Source organism: Halichoerus grypus, chromosome 15, assembly GCF_964656455.1.
Source record: "Halichoerus grypus chromosome 15, mHalGry1.hap1.1, whole genome shotgun sequence".
Taxonomy (NCBI): Eukaryota; Metazoa; Chordata; class Mammalia; order Carnivora; family Phocidae; genus Halichoerus; species Halichoerus grypus.
The window spans coordinates 47,265,534-47,283,487 of record NC_135726.1 but is presented as its reverse complement, the minus strand read 5'-3'; the positions used below and the strand labels follow the sequence as shown (position 1 = coordinate 47,283,487).

General features: G+C 51.0%; 1 protein-coding gene across 11 annotated transcripts; it reads left to right on the top strand.

Annotated features, from left to right (window-relative positions):
• The first annotated feature begins 132 nt into the window (after nucleotides 1-132).
• RINL (Ras and Rab interactor like) lies at nucleotides 133-14,299 on the top strand. Of its 11 annotated transcripts, none has more exons than XR_013444105.1 (12): nucleotides 133-334; nucleotides 1,355-1,474; nucleotides 1,672-1,827; nucleotides 3,072-3,174; nucleotides 3,439-3,511; nucleotides 3,598-3,749; nucleotides 3,931-4,077; nucleotides 4,168-4,596; nucleotides 4,943-5,260; nucleotides 5,523-5,654; nucleotides 5,929-6,067; nucleotides 13,762-14,299. XR_013444105.1 is itself a non-coding variant. In XM_036094923.2 (12 exons), exons 1-11 carry the CDS (start codon nucleotides 284-286, stop codon nucleotides 6,040-6,042), a joined length of 1,911 nt encoding a protein of 636 aa, XP_035950816.2. In that variant the 5' UTR covers nucleotides 133-283; the 3' UTR covers nucleotides 6,043-6,067; nucleotides 13,762-14,297. The 11 variants fall into 11 exon arrangements, 10 of the variants coding, with proteins under 10 accessions (XP_035950816.2, XP_077918638.1, XP_035950818.1 ...); XM_036094923.2 differs by having other exon boundaries at nucleotides 5,813-6,067; nucleotides 13,762-14,297; XM_078062512.1 differs by lacking the exon at nucleotides 13,762-14,299 and adding an exon at nucleotides 6,068-6,679 and having other exon boundaries at nucleotides 1,388-1,474; nucleotides 5,813-5,985.
• Nucleotides 14,300-17,954: the final 3,655 nt, after the last annotated feature.

Genomic DNA, 17,954 nt, shown 5'->3' with positions numbered 1-17,954 from the left:
CTGTTCCTTTCTGTGAGCACACAAAGAAGCAGCTGGAGGGAGGGGGCTAGAGGAACCAGAACACCTCCAGGCTCTCATGAGAGACAGCCAAGGGTACTGAAGGGGGACTCGAGGGTCTGCGAGAGAGCCCCGCGGCACTTACCCCCGGACTCCCAGACTGCCAGAGCTCCTTCCTCCAAAGCCCAGTCACCTAAGGCCTGAGCCCCCGCAAGAGAGGAAGGTCGATTTCAGATTACCCCCCCAGCCCCGCCTCTTCCCCCCACCCGCCCAGCTTCCTCTCTCTATGAGGAACACTTTCACTTCCTGCTACTCCAGGCCTCCCTTCGGAGAACAGGTAGGGGTCCCCAGGGACCTAGCGGCTGGCATCGTCACCCCCCACTGCCTCCCTTTGGTGTCAGGCTGCTGGCCCCATCCCGCCCTGCCCAGCACCACCGGCCATCCCCAGGCGAGCATCAGCCTGTCTGCCCCCACCCCTCCTTCCTGCTCTCCCCTGGACAGGACACCTGCTCACTGTCCCCACCCTTCCTAAAACCCTGGGTGTCTAGTCAGCAGGCTGATTGATTTGTTTAGCTGTTCATTAGCCCTTTCCTATGCCACCCCCCGAGGGCAGGGGCCTGTTCTATCCACCACTGTTTCCCCAGGCCACCCAGTCTGGGCCCGTACTTACGAAGTATTTGTTAGGTGCACAGATGAACGGACCCAGGGGTCCTACTCCTGCCACTGCTGCAGGGAAAATATTTAAAAATGCCCACCTCGAGTGATAACCCACGCTAGCTAGGACTACGTACCTGCTGAAGAGTTGAGGTCCGATGGACAGAGGGACAGATGTCGTATAAAGCAAAAAAGAAAATGCCAGCAGTAACATCTAGGTAGTGGGTTATAAGGATGTTCTCTGTAAAATTCTGGTTTTCTGGATGTTTGAAAATGTCTCTAATAAAATGTGGGGGAGGGAATATTTGAGGGCCCCCCCGCCGTGGTCTGGGAAGGGGGAAGATGTTGTATAAGATAGTTCACGTTGACAGAGTGTCTCCTGTGGGCTGAGCACCTGTCTGGGCACTGGGTTTGGGCAAAAGCTGTTTTTCAACTGGTCCATGTCTGTATTACGGCAGCACTGGTTGTCAAAAGCTGAAATATCTCTGTGCCACTCGGTAAAGAGCCATCAGTCTGGGTCCTCCCTTTCCCCCCTCCCCACCAAGACCCACTGGCCTGCCTCCTGGGATCCCCAGATCTCCCCACCACCTGGGGACTAAAGCATTAACACCTGCCACAGCAAGGGGCCTTGGGTCCATTCGCATCGGTCAGGGTTTCTGCTATACTGGTTGTAAATATGTTGACTGTTACCTCTGGGTTGGAGCCACCTTGTGCCTTATCTTCTTTCCTGCCAGAGGCCAGACCATGGCTTGCTGGCCTCCCGCATCCTGAGGATGGCCCAGCCGGAGGACGAGGCCTCTGCAGGCCCCACCGTCGGGGAGAGGTGAGGGCTGCTGGGGCTGGGGTCTCCAACTCCTGCCCTGGCTTCAGAAGTCCCTTCCATCCAATGCCCACCCCCCTAGAAGACCCTGAATCCCATTTCTTCCCTGGGCTGCCCCTTCCTGCACCTTTGACCCCACCTCAGTGTCCAACTGCCCACCTCTAACCCCCGGTCCCCTGGACCCCGCCTGTCCCAGACAGGTTCCATCACAGGTGAATGGAGCAGATGAGACCCTCATAGGGGTCCTTGGGACCCCAGAGCCACTCCTTCGCCTATGGAGGACGTGGGGGGTGTGGCAGATCCCAGAGCTGGATACTCAGGATGCAGAAGCCCTTCTTGAGCTGTGGCCACCGGGGGTGAGTACTCACAGCCAGGGACCTTCTCTGACCCTCCCCAGGACACCGTGGATCAGTCAGGACTCTGCTGGTTCCTAGTGACAAACACCACAAACCGGGCAAACCAAAAAGGCTACTTATCAATTCCAATGATTGAAAAATCTGGAAGTGAAGGGAATTTCAGGAATGTCTGGACCCTGAGCATTAGACAACTTAAAAATTTCTCCTCATCCCATTTCTTGGCTTTGCTTCAACTGTGAAAGCCCAAGGAACACACACTCGTTCTACAGTAGCTTAGGCAAACAGGCATTTATCTTTCTGACACATCCGGAAAGGCAGCTGCAGACTCTGGTTCAGCAGCCCTAGTGACATCAAGGTCAGGTTCTCTGCCATTCCCTCGGACTCCCCTCACGATTGCCCAGTGGCCACCCCAGGTCCAAGCACATGTGTGCCTCCAGGCAGGAGGAAGAAAAGAAAGGAAGCACCAATTGCACCAGGAAAACCAAAAGCCTTCACAATTGATTCACAATATATGGGGCCCAGATGACAATATTTTTTTAAAGCTCACTTGGGAGTTATAAACCCAGAGGTGAGAAACACTGCCTACACATCATCTGTCTTCTCCAGCTGGGCAGATTATGCCAGAACAAGGCTGCAGTTCTGCAAGGTATAGGGATAGACTTGGATAAGGCAACTAGCGGGTCTACACAGCTTCCTTCACAAGGGGGCTCTGTCCCTGTGGTGGCACAGATGGCTGTCCCTAGCTCATGGCCACGTCCCACAAGCGTAGCAATCCCAGTGTAAAAAGAGGCTTCCTTCCAAAGAGCTCCAGCAAAAATCTTGTGGAAGATTTCCATTGGCTGGGCTTGATTCACATGCCCACCTCTGAACCAATCACAGTGATGAGAAAGTACTGTCATCCTGTTGGCTAGATCAGGTCACGGGACCACCCCTGGGCCTTGGAGGGAGTTAGTCCCACTGGCAGGGACTAAGGGAGGGAGTGGGTTTCCTTAAAGGAAGTTTGGGGTGTGGAATCCAAAATAAGGGAAATGGATGCTGGGCAGGCAAAAGTAACAGAGATTTGCACAAATCCCTTTCAAGATGACTTTTGCCTCGGGGTGCCTGGCTGGCTCAGTTGGAAGAGCAGGGAACTCTTGATCTCGGGATTGTGAGTTCAAGCCCCAGGTTGGGTGTAGAGATTACTTAAATAAAACTTAAAAAAAAAAAAAAAAAGATGACCTTTGTCTCCACCCCATCCCCCCCAGAGCTTCCTGGTCACAGGACATGACCCCAGCCAGGTCCTGGTGTTGAGGACAGGAGCTTCACCAGGAGAAGTCCACACCTACCAGATCCAGAAGCTTCCTGGAGGTGAGGAGCCTACCCCCTAGATTCCAGCCCACAGCAAATTTAATCAGCTTTGCTTCCAAAATATCTCCCAAATGCTATTTGGTGCCATAAGTGGGATGCAAACATAAAGACTCAGGAAAAGCTGGGGACTCCAAAGGTAGAAATTTCCCTCTCTTGAGGGTCTTTGGGGAGAATTACAGGATGGAGGAAGACAGAGTCCCAGGGAAGATGAGGCTGCTACCCTTCAACTTTTCTTCCTTGCCCCTTGTTGCCCCCTACCCCCAGGTGTGTCTCTGGAATATTCTAACCTCTGCATGCCGGACCTGCCCCATCTCCTGGCCTTCCTATCGGCCAGCAGGTACAGGTCACCCATCAAAAGGGCTAAGGGCGATCCATCCCTAAGACATCCCACCCACACTGCTGCTCCCCCTTATCTTTTCTCAGGGATGTTTTGCCCAGAACACTGCTCTTGCCCCCTCCCACTCTAAGGCCTGGAGACCAACACACAGGTGAGGGATGGTTCCCTAAGGGAGGGGGAAGCCACTTTCCAGCCTTCTTGGTCCGGCAGGATGGCCCTTCAGGGACCAGATTACCAGGTTTGAGGGAGAATAAAATGGGGGTGAGGGAAGCTGTGGGAGGCTTGCCTCCTGGGCCTGAGTGACAAGAGGCCAGGGGCCAAACCAGTAATGAGGCTGGGAATTAAGTCCCCCGGTGCCCTGAAGGAAGCAGGGCTGGCTCCTTGGACATCTGGGACACCTCGGTTATTCTGGTCCCCAGGTCCTCCACAGACTGGCAGTGTCCACCTCATCTCAGAGAGGGTGCTGTCCATGGTGAACAAGCTCTACCTGGAGACCCACAGAGGGTGGGGGATGGAGCAGATCCCCCCGGAGACACCTCCAGAAACTGTAGAAAGACACAGTTCAGGTTAGCTGGGCTAGACGGGGCCCTGGGCCCCTAGGGACGGGGGAGCTACTGTTGCTGTTCTGTGGGGCCCAACTCTCTCCTCACATCCAGCCCCCAGGAACCCTGCCCCTCACCGGGTCTCCTGGGTTGAAGGCCCGCTCAGCCCAGAAGTACACCATTCTGGGCCAGGTCTGGCCAGCTTGGTGGAGGAGAAAAAGGAGGACAAGGACGAGGACGAGGACGAGAACGAGGACAACTACAAAGATGAAGAGAACGGCCCTGAGGATGTGCTCACCCATCACATCCAGGCTCTGGCCAGGGCCCGGGGCAGCTATGTGAGCAGGCAGTTCCAGAGCCTTAGGGCACGCCTCACCTCAAATGCCAGAGGCCCCCACAGGCCTGGGGACCCGGCCACAGAGCTGCTTCAGGATGTGCGGCACCTCCTTACTGACCTCCAGGATCACTTATCAAAGGACCCCAACGTCAGGGCTGTTTTGGAGAGCAGGGGGCCTGGGGTCCCCCAGGAGGACGAGCATCTTGGTAATAAGGAGGGCTGGGAGAGAACTTATGGCCATTTCCCGAACCCACTCGGGTTCTCGTGTGCCCTCCTTTGGCCCTACGTGTGCGTTCACACCCATCCCTGCGCACCTGTTTGCTTTGCCACTCACCCGCCTTTTCCTACACACAGTAACTCCTGCTCCGTTCGCCACTGCTCCGTCTCTCACATGTGTGACAGCCGCACTCCCTCTCCCACGCGCGTGTCCACACCCGGGCTCCCTCTTCCACGCGTGTTCTCCCACCCGTGTCTACACTTGAGGGTGGCGCTCGGCCCCGGGGAGGGGGTCAGCCCGGCGGCCCTTCGCTCACCAGCCCCAACCCCTCGCAGGCGCCGCGGTGGAGGCGGCCTTGTGCCGGGCGGTGCTGGCGCCCTTGAAGCCTGCCCTGTGGACGCGACTCCGCACGCTCCGCGCCCAGGAACTGCGGCGACTGCAGCAGCGACAAATAGCGCTGCGGGCGGGGGCGGGGCCTCCGGGCCTCCGGGGGGCGGGGCTCGAGGGGCAGGGCCCCGTCCCCGCCCTGCGGAGCCGCATCCACGCGCGCCTGGCGCACCTCCACGCCGCGTGCGCCCCACGCCGCAAGGTGGCGCTGCTGCTGGCGGTGTGCAGTGACGTTTACGCGGGCCTGGCTCAGGGCGAGAACCAAGGTAAAGGAGGTTTACCTGCGTCCACCTGGATGTGCGGTAGCTCGAGGGTGGCGGGAGCCGGGTGGGAGGCGCCTGCGTGCACGTCGAGGGGAGAGGGTGGTACGCTCTAGCGCGAGGCGTCTACGCGGGCCTGGGGGTCTGGTAGGAGGCGTTTGCATGCCCACCAAGTGGAAGGGCCGCCAGCGCGCGTGGTCCTGGGGATCGGAGGGGCGTGTCTACACGGCCCCCATCCAGCTCAGAGCCTGTCCTCCGGCTCCGCCAGAGCCCCTGGGGGCCGACGCCTTCCTGCCCGCGCTGACGGAAGAACTGATCTGGAGTCCGCACATTGGGGAGACGCAGCTGGACGTGGAGTTTCTCATGGAGCTGCTGGATCCCGAGGAGCTCCGGGGGGAAGGTGAGGCCGCACCCCAGAAACGCCGGGACCCAACAGGGGGCGCCCTAGGGCCCAGCAGCCGCGCCCCGCAGCAGGGGGGAAGGCGGACAAACTGCCGCGGGACCTCGGGCGACCAGGGTAGCCGGAGAGCTGCGCTGACCACCGCGGCCTGTCCCTAGCCGGCTACTACCTGACCACGTGGTTTGGGGCGCTGCACCACATCGCTCACTACCAGCCCGACGCGGGCCGCGCGCCCCAGGGGCTCAGCTCTGAGGCTCGCGCCTCCCTCCGCCAGTGGCAGAGCCGGCGGACGCTGCATAGACGCGACAGACAGGGCCACGACGGAGCGCAGGTGACCGTCCCTCCGGACTGCGGGTGCAGGGGAGCGCCGGACCCACTGCCTTTCTGACCCAGGCTCCTGCCGCTCCCCACAGGTCAGCCTGCCCTTTGAGGAACCATGGCGAGAGACCCTGTGCCCAGAGACCAAGGATGATTAGGGGTCTCAAACCCTCCTGCTCCTCGGGCAACATTCCGGAGGACCAGGACGGCGCTGACTTCCGACCCCTGTTGGTTTAGGTGCAGGGAGGGGGAGGGGTTCCCAGGAACAGACCCACCTCCGGTTTGCCCCTCCACGTGGTGGGCAGAATAATGTTCCCCCAAGACATCCCCTTCCTAATCCCCAGAATCTGTGAGTATGTTACCTTACATGGTCAAAGGGACTTTACATATGTGACTAAATTAAGGATCTTGACATGGGGAGATTATTCTGGATCATCCTGGCGGCCCAATATAATCTCCACAGTCCTTACAAGAGGGAGGCGGGAGGACCAGAGTCAAGAGAAAGAGATGTGATTTTGCAAGCAGAGGTCAGAGTGATGAGGCCAGGAGCCAAAGCAGGCGCCCTCTAGAAGCTGAAAAAGACAAGTGGATTTTCCCCTGGAACCTCGGGAAGACTCGGCCTTTGATTTTAGGCCGGAAGAGCTATTTTGAACTTCTGACCTTTAGAACTGCAAGATAATAAATTTGTGGGGTTTTTGACCTGCTAAGTTTGTGGTAATTTGTTATAGAAGCAACAGGAAGCAAATATACTCTCTTACCCTGAACTTTATTTTCCGTAGAAATTAGCACTTCCTAGCATACCATATAATATGTACTTATTTATTGTGTTAATTTTTGTCCATAGTGTCCCTCCCCTTAGGTTGCCTAACAGAAATATAGTGCAAGCTATATATTTAGAAAGTAGCTCCATTACAAAAAAAACTAAAAAGAAACAAGTGAAATTAATTTTAAATAGCCTACCTGATGGAACCCAATATGTCCCAAATGTTGTCACTTCAACATGTAATCAACATCCAAAAATTAGAGGCGCCTGGCTGGCTCAGTCAGTGGAGCATGCGACTCTTGATCTCAGGGCTGTGAACTTGAGCCCCACGTTAGGTGTAGAGATTACTTAAAAATTAAAAAAAAACTTTTTTTTTAAAGATTTTATTTATTTATTTGACAGAGAGAGACACAGCGAGAGAGGGAACACAAGCAGGGGGAGTGGGAGAGGGAGAAGCAGGCTTCCCACCAATCAGGGAGCCCAATGCGGGGCTCGATTCCAGGACCCTGGGATCATGACCCGAGCCGAAGGCAGACGCTTAACGACTGAGCCACCCAGGTGCCCCCCCCCCCAAAAAAAATCTTTTAAAAAATCCAAAAAGTATTGTACTATTTAACAATCTTTTTTGCTTGTGTGCAAAATATTCAAAATCCAGTGTGTATTTTCTATTTGACATCTCAGGTGGGACCAGTCACATTTCAAGTGCTCAATAGCCACGCAGGGCTTGGAGCTACCGTGTTGGTCAGTGGGGCCTTAGATTGTCAGCTTCAGGAGGCTAGGGATCTCTGTCTTGTGCATAGCTCTATTCTCAGTGCCTAGCCAAATGCCTGGACCCATTAGGTGTTCAGTAAATACTTGCTGAACGGTTCAATGCCAAATGGTAGGCTGAAAATGGCTGCCTAACAGAGATCCCTGTCCTAATCTCTGAAATCCACGAACATTACCTTTTTTGGAAAAGGGTCTTTGCAGATGGTATTAAATTAAGGATCTTAAAATGGGGAGACTATTCTGAGTTATCTGGGGGAGGGCTCTAAATGCAATCACACGCATTCCTATAGAAGGAAGGCAGAGGGAGATTTGACACAAACAAGAGAAGATGATATGAAGACAAGCAGAAAAAGATTTGAAGGTGCCGGCCTTGAAGGCTGGAGAGTTGGAGATCACAAGCCAAGGAAAGCCGTCAGGGGCACCTGGGTGGCGCAGTCAGTTAAGCTTCAGACTCTCGATTTCGGCTCAGGTCGTGATCTCAGGGTGGGGAGATTGAGCCCCGCATCAGGCTCCGCGCTCAGTGTGGAGTCAGCTTGAGATTCTCTCTCCCTCTCCCTCTGCTCCTCCTGCTCCTGAGCTCACATGCACACACTCTCTCTCTCTCAAATAAAAATAAATAAATCTTAAAAAAAAAAAAAAAAAGCAGTCAGCTACCAGATGCTAGGAGAGGCGCAGACCGGATGCTCTCCTAGCACCTCCAGAAGGAGGGGGCCCTGTTCACACCTTGATTTCACCCCAGTGATACTGATTTCAGACTTCTGGTCCCAAGAACTGTAGGAGAAGAAATTTCTGTCGTCTTAAGCCACTGAGTCTGTAGTCATTTGTCACAGCAACCACAGGAAACTTAACAGTTACTCAGCACTTAATATAAAAAAAAAAATGGAGTAGAATTAATATCCAACCCAGTCTCACTCTAGCAACAAGGGACATGCATCTCCTGATATAGGAATTAACTAGAAAAGTAGGAAAATCCCCTGAATCCATTTCACAAAGAATGTATTGCCATTACAATTTTACATTTTACATTTTGCATTTCATAATGATCAAAATTCTGTAATTTTAGACATCACCTAAAAAAATGTGCCAGAAGAGAGTGTTTTGCAATTGTTTTTAAAAACCAAAAAGCTCAAAATGGCTGCATCGGGCAGTGAAGCAGGAAGCAGGGATGGGGGGGACTACAGGATGTGGCCTCTCATCTAATGTTCAGACAGAACTGAGTGGGGTAGCTTGATCCCCGCAGACGTGAGGGGACCATCTCCTTTTTCAAGAACCTTCAGGGCAAGCAGGGCACCAAGAATTTCATCATGTTCACTTATTATGCATTTTTTCAAAAGATTTTATTTACTTATTTGACAGAGAGAGCACAAGCGGGCAAAGGGAGAAGCAGGCTCCCCACTGAGCAGGGAGCCCGATGCGGGACTCAATCCCAGGACCCTGGGATCATGACCTGAGCCGAAAGCAGACACTTAACCGACTGAGCCACCCAGACGCCCCTATTTATTATGCATTTATGTACATATGTATTTTTTATAATTGTGGTAAAAATCATATAATACCAAATTTACCCTCTTAACTATTTTTAGGTGTTAACTAGAGTTATAATAGTGTTAACTATATTCACTATTTTTTGGTGTTAATTAGAGTTATAATAGTGTTGACTATATTCACATTGTTGTGTTATAATAGTGTTAACTATGTATACATTGTTGTGTAACAGATGTCTTTGTCTTGTAAATCTGAAACTATGCCCATCAACCACAACTCCCATTTCCCCTTTCCCAGCCCCTGGCAACCACCATTCTACTTTATTTTTCATGGTTTTCATGATTCTTAGATATCTCGTTTAAGTGGAATCATCTAGTCTCTTGGTGAACTGGCTTATTTCACTAAGCAGTATGTCCTCGGGGCGCCTGGGTGGCTCAGTCGGTTAAGCGCCGACTAAGCTACCCAGGTGCCCTAAATTCTTTATATTCTGGATGGGTATGTCTTGTGGGCAGTCCCAGTTTCTGGATTTCCTCATTATTAGATTCCAGTCCCGCAGTTAAGGGAAGGATACCCTGTAGGTGGACATTGTGTCCTTCCCAGTACATCCCATCCGGGGGGCCCCGTGATCGGCAATGCTAACTGTGCCTTTGGAGTTAAGGACTGTATTAGCTGGATCGAGGTGCCATAACAGAAAAGCCCAGATGGGGTGGTAAAAGCACAGAAATTTGGTTTCTCACAGTTCTGGAGGCTGGAAGTCCAAGATCAAGGCCTTGGCAGGTTTGGTTTCCTCCGAGGCTTCTCTCCTTGGCTAGTAGATGGTCTTTTGTCTTCACATGGCCTTCCCTTTGTCCCTGTCTGTGTCCTAGTCTCCTCTTTTTAAAATTTTAATATATTTATTTACTTATTTATTTGTTAAATTGAAGTAAAGTTGACACACAATGTTACATTAGTTGCCAATCTCTTCCTATGAGGACACCATTCATATTGCACTGGGCCACCCATATGACTTCATTTTAACTTAATCACCTCTTTTTTTTTAATTTTTTATTGTTATGTTAATCCCCATACATTACATCATTAGTTTTAGATATAGTGTTCCATGATTCATTGTTTGTGCATATCACCCATGTGCCCTCCCCAATACCCATCACCAGGCTAACCCATCCTCCCACCCCCCTCCCCTCTAGAACCCTCAGTTTGTTTTTCAGAGTCCATCGTCTCTCATGGTTCTTCTCCCCCTCCGATTTCCCCCCCTTCATTCTTCCCCTTCTGCTACATTCTTCTTCTTCTTTTTTTCTTTCTTAACATATATTGCATTATTTGTTTCAGAGGTACAGATCTGAGATTCAACAGTCTTGCACAATTCACAGCGCTTACCAGAGCACATACCCTCCCCAGTGTCCATCACCCAGTCACCCCATCCCTCCCACCCCACCCCCCACTCCAGCAACCCTCAGTTTGTTTCCTGAGATTTCACCTCTTTTTTTTTTTTAAGATTTTACTTATTTATTTGGGGCATCTGGGTGGCTCAGTCGTTAAGCGTCTGCCTTTGGCTCAGGTCATGATCCCAGGGTCCTGGGATGGAGCCCCGCATTGGGCTCCCTGCTCAGCCAGGAGCCCTCTCCCACTCCCCCTGCTTGTGTTCCCTCTCTAGCTGTCTCTCTCTCTGCATCAAATAAATAAATAAAATCTTTTTTAAAAAAAGATTTTATTTATTTATTTGAATGAGAGGGAGAGCCAGAGAGAGAACGAGTGGGGGGGGCAGAGGGGGGAGAGGAAAAAGCAGACTCCCCTGCTGTGCAGGGACCCCCATGCAGGTCTCGATTCCAGGACCCCAGGATCATGACCTGAGTCAAAGACAGGTGCTTCACTGACTGGGCCACCCAGGCACCCCTAACTTAATCACCTCTTTAAAGGCCCTTGCTCCAAACACAGTCGCATTCTGGGGAACTGGAGATTGGGACTTCAAAATATGAATTTGGAGGGGAGGGTCACAATTCTGCCCATAATGGGAAGTGACTGCCGGATTTCTCCCCCTCTGAATTATGATGTCATCTGTGGGTTGTACCCTGGGACCCTGTGAAGAACCTGTCCCCAACAGCCTTTCACCCAATGCTTATAGCACCTCTTCTTGGTTCTTGTTGAGTCACTGGATTTGTTCCTACTACTGTATCCTATTTATGGCAGGTAGTACTGGTTTTCCACCTCCTAGAGTGAAATGACATTTCCTGGTGGTTGTTTTTTTTTTAAGATTATTTATTTATTTATTTGAGAGAGAGAAAGAGCACATGAGCAGGGGGGAGGGGCAGCAGGAGAGGAAGAAGCTGACTCCCCACTGAGCAAGGAGCCCAACGTGGGGCTCAATCCCAGGACCCTGGGACCGTGACCTGAGCCAAAGGCAGGGAATCTACTGAGCCACCCAGGTGACCCTGACATTTCCTGTTTAAATAAATGTGTTGAATAAAAAAAAAAAAAATCTGAGTTGATTTCAAGAAAACTACCCAGTAGCTAAGTACACGGGTGATGCGTGGATATGTTGGCAAAGTATGGGGAAGTGAAATGTAAAAGGTGGACGTTTGGGCTATTGCTGGTTGAGGACTATGGGGTCACACCCAGCATCTTGTTCACTCTGGAGCTCTGGGCTTTGTGCTGGACGCCTCCTCTTGTGGCCCCACTCCCATGGTGTCCCAAACTGGCCACAGCACCTCCCCCAAACCTGCTCCTCCTTCTAGTACCCATTGTAGGGGGGCCTCATGATCCCTCCAGTCCCTAGGCTAGAGCCCTGAGCCCCATCCTACATACCAACCTCTCCCCTCTCATGCCCCCCTGACCTTCCCCTTCCTTGGCCCCATCCTGGTCCAGCCCAGCCTCCACTGCCTCCTGGCTTCTAGTCCAGGAAATCCCCTCCAGTCCCTGCCCACATGGCAGCCAGAAGGAAATTTTATTTTATTTTGTTTTATTTTTAAGATTTTAAGTAATCTCTACACCCAACATGGGGCTTGAACTCACAATCCTGAGATCAAGAGTCTCATGCTCTTCCGACTGAGCCAGCCGGGCGTCCCACGTTGTTCATTTTGATGTAGTCCAATTTAGTTTTTCTTTTGTTGCCTGTTCTTTTGGTGTCATATCCAAGAAATCATTGCCAAATCCTATGTCATGAAGTTTTCCCCTGTTTTTTCTAAGGGTCCTGTAGTTTGACTTCTTACGGTTAGGTCTTTGATTCAATTTAGGTTCACTTTTGTATATGGTGTTGCATAAGGGTCCTACTTGACTCTTTTGCATGTGGATATCCATTCCAGTTTTCCCAGCACCATCTGTTTAAAAGACTGTCCTTTTCCCACTGAATGAGCTGAGCACCCTTGTCAAAACTCATTTGACCTTAGGGGGCGCCTGGGTGGCACAGTCGGTTAAGTGACCGACTCTTGGTTTCAGCCTGGGTCACGTGATCTCAGGGTCTTGAGATCAAAGCCCCACTTTGAGCTCCCCACTTAGCGTGGAGTCAGCTTCAGATTCTCTCTCCCTCTCCCTCTGCCCCTCCCGCTCATGCTCTCTCTCTCTCTCTCAAATAAATAAATAAATAAATAAATCTTTTTAAAAAATCATTTGACCTTATGCGCCAGGGTTTATTTTTAGAATTTGTGTTTTTAACAAGTTGCTGCTGAGAACCATTGATATATATAGTATCAGATTAAAAATAAAACAGGAAGAGAGGTTATACTTTTTGAGAAGTCACAAAGACGGTGACACCTGAGCAAAACCTTGTCAGAGGTGAGAGTCACAGGCATGCATCTGGGGAGGATGTTCCAGGCAGAGAAAAGCCGGGCAAAGGCCCTGTGGTGGGTACATGCCCAGCAGGCGCCGGGAACGGTGAGGAGGCAAGAAGTCTTGAGATGTCTTTGGTGCAAAAAGGTGGTTTTATAAAAGCATGGGGACAGGACCCATGGGCAGAAAGAACTGCACTGGGGTCATGAGGAATGGCCCATTATATACTTTCAAGTTGGGAGGGGGTTAGGGATAGCACAGACCTCCAAGGTATTTTGGAAACAAGGTTTCCAGGACCCTGAGGGGGGCCAGCTATTGCTAGGAAAAGGTTATTTATTACTGTTTAATAAAAACTCAGTCATGAGAACCTTCAGATGTATATCGGTGGGTCATATGCTTGGAGGATGACTGCCAACATGTATCTTGAGGGGTAGAGATAAAGGAAATTGCCAAAGGAATTTTTATATGTATTTTTATGTGTTAAAGGAGACTAAAAAAAAAAGAGGGGCACCTGGGTGGCTCAGTCGGTGAAGCGTCTGCCTTCAGTTCAGGTCATGATCTCTGGGTCCTGGGATCGAGTCCCGCGTTGGGCTCCTTGCTCTTCAGGGAGTCTGCTTCTCCCTCTCCTCCGTGCGCATGCCCTCTCTCACTATCTCTCTCTCTCTCTCAAATAAATAAATAAAATCTTAAAAAAAAGAGAGAGAGAGATTTATAGGATCCTGGGGGGTTGGGATAATGTTAAACTCAGATTGCCTTTTGCCCTTAGCGAAGTATTAACATCAAGGCAGCTGGGCTTCTAGAGGAAGGTCACTCTGCCTGTTTGAAGGACTCGTCAATGGGCTGTAAGTAGTAAGGGAACGTAATTTTTTTTTCTTTTGCCTTGTTTCCCACATCAATAATGAGCCACCACATCACACCCGTTGAGGAGCACTGTGCATTTTGCCTGTGTGTTCTCTGGCTACCCCAACATGATAATAGCTAATGCTTTGTGGCTTGTATGCCTGTTTTCAGGAGGTCACCAGGAGGATGTGACCGCCGGTTGACCCACGAGCTGGACTCAGGCGATCAGAGGCGACTCACTCCCTCGCCTGACCCTGGAATGGACTTCTGCCCACCGTTCCCACAGTAGGAGTCGTCCCAAGGACATAGCCTTGCTAGAACAAGGTGTTGTGGAGGCCATCTGGCTGGTATAGAAGACCCAGTTAAGGCCTTTATATAAACTTTAAGATGCGGGGCGCCTGGGTGGCTCAGTCATTAAGCGTCTGCCTTCGGCTCAGGTCATGATCCCAGGGTCCTGGGATCGAGCCCCACATCGGACTCCCTGCTCGGCGGGAAGCCTGCTTCTCCCTCTCCCACTCCCCCTGCTTGTGTTCCCTCTCTGGCTGTCTCTCTCTCTGTCAAATAAATAAATAAAATCTAAAAAAAAACAAAAACAAAAAACTTTAAGATGCTGGTGGGTGGTTGGGGAGACCTACTCATCTTGCGGCGCCCAAGACAACCCTCGTAAGTGCGTTCCCTTGCTTATTAAACCAGCCACCTACCAATCTGGAGCGGTCTGCCTCTTTCTTTGGTCTCTCCTTGTCCTCTGTGTACGGGGCCCGTTCGCAAACCGACAATTAACGAATCAGCCAGGAGACCGAAGAAATGGGCCTTGGGAAAGGGACATCTGCAGGGAAACTCTCTAGTTGACCATCAACCTCTATGTGGGGAGGGGTGGCCCCATGCGTTAGATGCTTGTGGACCACTGCACGAGGACGGGGACGCCCCCCAAACTGCTGGCCATTGCACACTGTGGCAGGCAGGGAAGGGGGTGCCTACGGCGGGGGGTGGGGGGTGGCCTCTAGTGTGGGCAGTTTGGCCACCAGAGGCTGAAGCTTGCGCTAGAGCTTAGAAGAAGAGCTGAATTCAGGAAAAGGACATGCGGTTGTCCATTACTCTGCTGGCCTCAGGGCTCACAGCGCAGTGGGAGAACAAAATAATAAGTTGCAGACGTTAGCGTGCCGTTTTCCAAAGCCAGGAGGGTGCAAACTGCCCCAGATTAAGAGCCGAGGGCGTGTACAAAGCCTGATTAGGACACTAAGAGGTACGTACGGTCCCTGGGAAAGCGACGAGAGTGTCCTGGCGCCTGACAATGAGATGGACCGCGTGCCCCATGCTGTGGGAGCCTGAATACAAAGGAAACATTTAAATAGCGATCATCCTAGACTGTTGATCCAATGGAGAAACATGTCCCAAAACTCCAAGGAGAAAACTCGCATTCTCTGTCCCTTGAAGATGTAAATCTAATCATGCCTTTGAAAAATAAACACTCCCCACGATTGCCTGAGACTGAGGGGAGAAAGGGGGGGCAAGAGGCTTTTCAAAATACAGACTGCTGGGGCATGCGACTCTTGATCTTGGGGTTACAGGTTGAGGCCCCGCTTGGGTGTAGAGATTACTCAAAAATAAAATCTTAGGGATCCCTGGGTGGCTCAGTCAGTTAAGCATCTGCCTTTGGCTCAGGTTATGATCCCAGGGTCCTGGAATCGAGTCCCGACCTCTGCTCCTTGCTCAATGGGGAGCCTGCTTCTCCCTCTGCCTTCCCCCGCCCCATGCGCACACTCGCGCTCTCTCTCTCTCTCTCACACAAAAATAAATAAAATCTCAAAAAAAAAAGGTAGTGTCATTTTCTTTCATCTGTCAAAAGGACAGTTTTCTTGGACCATTGGTCTGTTCTTGATGAGATTATGAAAGGCTTTTTCTTGACTGTAGGTAATCCGCCTAGAAAACAGATTCCTCTCCTGTGCTCCCGGTTATCTTTATCAGGTCTTTGATTACTTAAGAAAACTGATTCTTCTCTATTACCAGAGCTAAGTATTTTTACAACTATGGGACTTACTGTATTTGCCTGTGAAGTCTTTCATTGTTCCCCTGGTTAAATGAGTAACTAAAGATTCTTTCGCAGTGACCTATGATCCTATTTAATCAAGTGTTTTCAAACCTTTTGATATTTTTGACGAGCTTCCCTCAAATCCTATATAAATCAAGCTTTGTTAACCTCAAACTAACTCTGGGATTTTCCAGAGAAAATATCAAAAGATGTGTTCTCTCTCCTTATAGAAGAAAGATATTAAACTAAGTTTATGTTTTAAATTACATGGGAGGGGGACCTGGCTGGCTCCGTCGGTCAAGCATGTGACCCTTGATTTGGGGTTGTGGTGTAGAGATTACTTAAAAATAAAATATTTAGGGGCGCCTGGGTGGCTCAGTCATTAAGCGTCTGCCTTCGGCTCAGGTCATGATCCCAGGACCCCGCATCTGGCTCCCTGCTCGGCGGGAAGCCTGCTTCTCCCTCTCCCACTCCCCCTGCTTCTCCCTCTCCCACTCCCCCTGCTTCTCCCTCTCCCACTCCCCCTGCTTCTCCTTCTCCCACTCCCCCTGCTTGTGTTCCCTCTCTCGGTGTGTCTCTCCGTCAAACAAATAAATAAATCTTTTTAAAAAACAAAATAAAATAAAATGTATGTCACAGAAATAAGCAAATTTCCTTGTCAATTGCTTTATGATCACTCTCATCAGATCTTTAACAATGGCTATTTTATATCATTTACAGTTCCGTTCTGCTCTGATGCTTTTGCAAAAGTGTTCCTACAAGAACACTTCGTTTTCAAGGACATACTTTGGAAAGGCTCTGCCGAGTAGAGGGTTTTTTGTTGTTGTTGTTGTTTGTTTGAAGTAGGTTCCAGGTGGAGCCCAGCACAGGACGTGAACTCTAAAGCCTGAGATCAAGACCTGAGCTGAGATGTTTAACGGATGTAAACCCAGCAAGTGCAGGTTTCTGATAACTATGATCAATTTGCCTTCATGTGGGAGGGGCAAACAATGGACCTTTCCAGGGCCTCCCCACAGCTCCCTGCACAGCCCCAAAACATGCCATGGGATGGTAGCCAGAGATCTGTCCCCATTCTCCTCCACATCAGGAAAATGCGCCCAGGACACTGATGATAATGTTAACATGTGAAGACTCGCCGCTGCTGCAGGACTCTGTATAGAGTTTGCTGGAGCATCTGCAAGGGAGAGGATGCATGGCGACCCCACAGAAAATTCAAGGCCTGGGCGCCACCGAAACGTTTTTGGGAGTCATTTGGTTGCATAAGATGAGCATTGTTGCACAAGCTGTGAAGGAGGAGATGCAAGCCTATCCAACCGGTATGGGGTTTTTGGAGGAATTTATCCCCCCCTCCCCCGCCACCCCGGCACAGTGCCTCCGTCCCTTGTACTACCTGGTAAAGAAAGGGCACATGGGGACTGGGGATCAGAGCAGCAGGCCACCTTTGAGAAGTCAAAAATGCTGGCGGAGCAGATGAAAGTTTGGGCATCTCCTAAACGGGGCTGCCATTTGCATTAGATGTGTCCATGATTCCAGAAGATGTGGATTGGGCACTCTGGCTAAGACAACGGAAGGAGACGGTACCCTTAGGAGTTGGGTCCCAGCTCTGGAAGGGGGCAGAAATCCGGTACAGCCCCACAGAGTAACAGCTCCTAGCCGTGTACACAGCACTCCTCCGAGTAGAGCCTCTCATGGGGGAATAGGCATATCCCAGGGAAGAACTTCCCTTCCTATTAAGGGGGGAGTTGAGAATATGTCCCATCGACCCACCTCTGCCATAACTCAGACTCCCACTTTGACTAAGAGGCATGCCTATTTCCCGCAGACAAGCACTCTTTCCACCACCCCACCGTCTCTAGAAGGGCAGGTGCTAGCTACCAGGGCCCATAGAGTATGTCAAGCCTCCAAATGCGCCCACCCCCGTTCCCACGGTGGCCCCTGTGGCCCGCACAGAAGGAGTGGGGAAATTCCCACTGGTGCCTGGAAACCCGAACAAACAGTAGGAGCCTGTGGGCTGAACTTGGAGTGATTTGGCTGGTGATCACCCATGAACCCCGACGGCTCCCCCTTTGCACGGACCATCGGGCTGTTCTCAAATGATGAACCCTATGACTCAGACAATAGGGAGCCAAGGGGTAAATGATCATGAATAAGTCATGTGGGGTCAGGATATGTGGAAAGACGTTTTGGTTTACCTGCAAGAGCCTGAGGTGTCCACACGGTGGTTCATAAGACACTGACACTCCCAGGCAATCAGGAAGCATTAAGAGTAACCACCATGGCGCCCAGGTGGAAGGCGTATCGTCAGGGATGCCAGATGGCCCTTGACATACAGTGA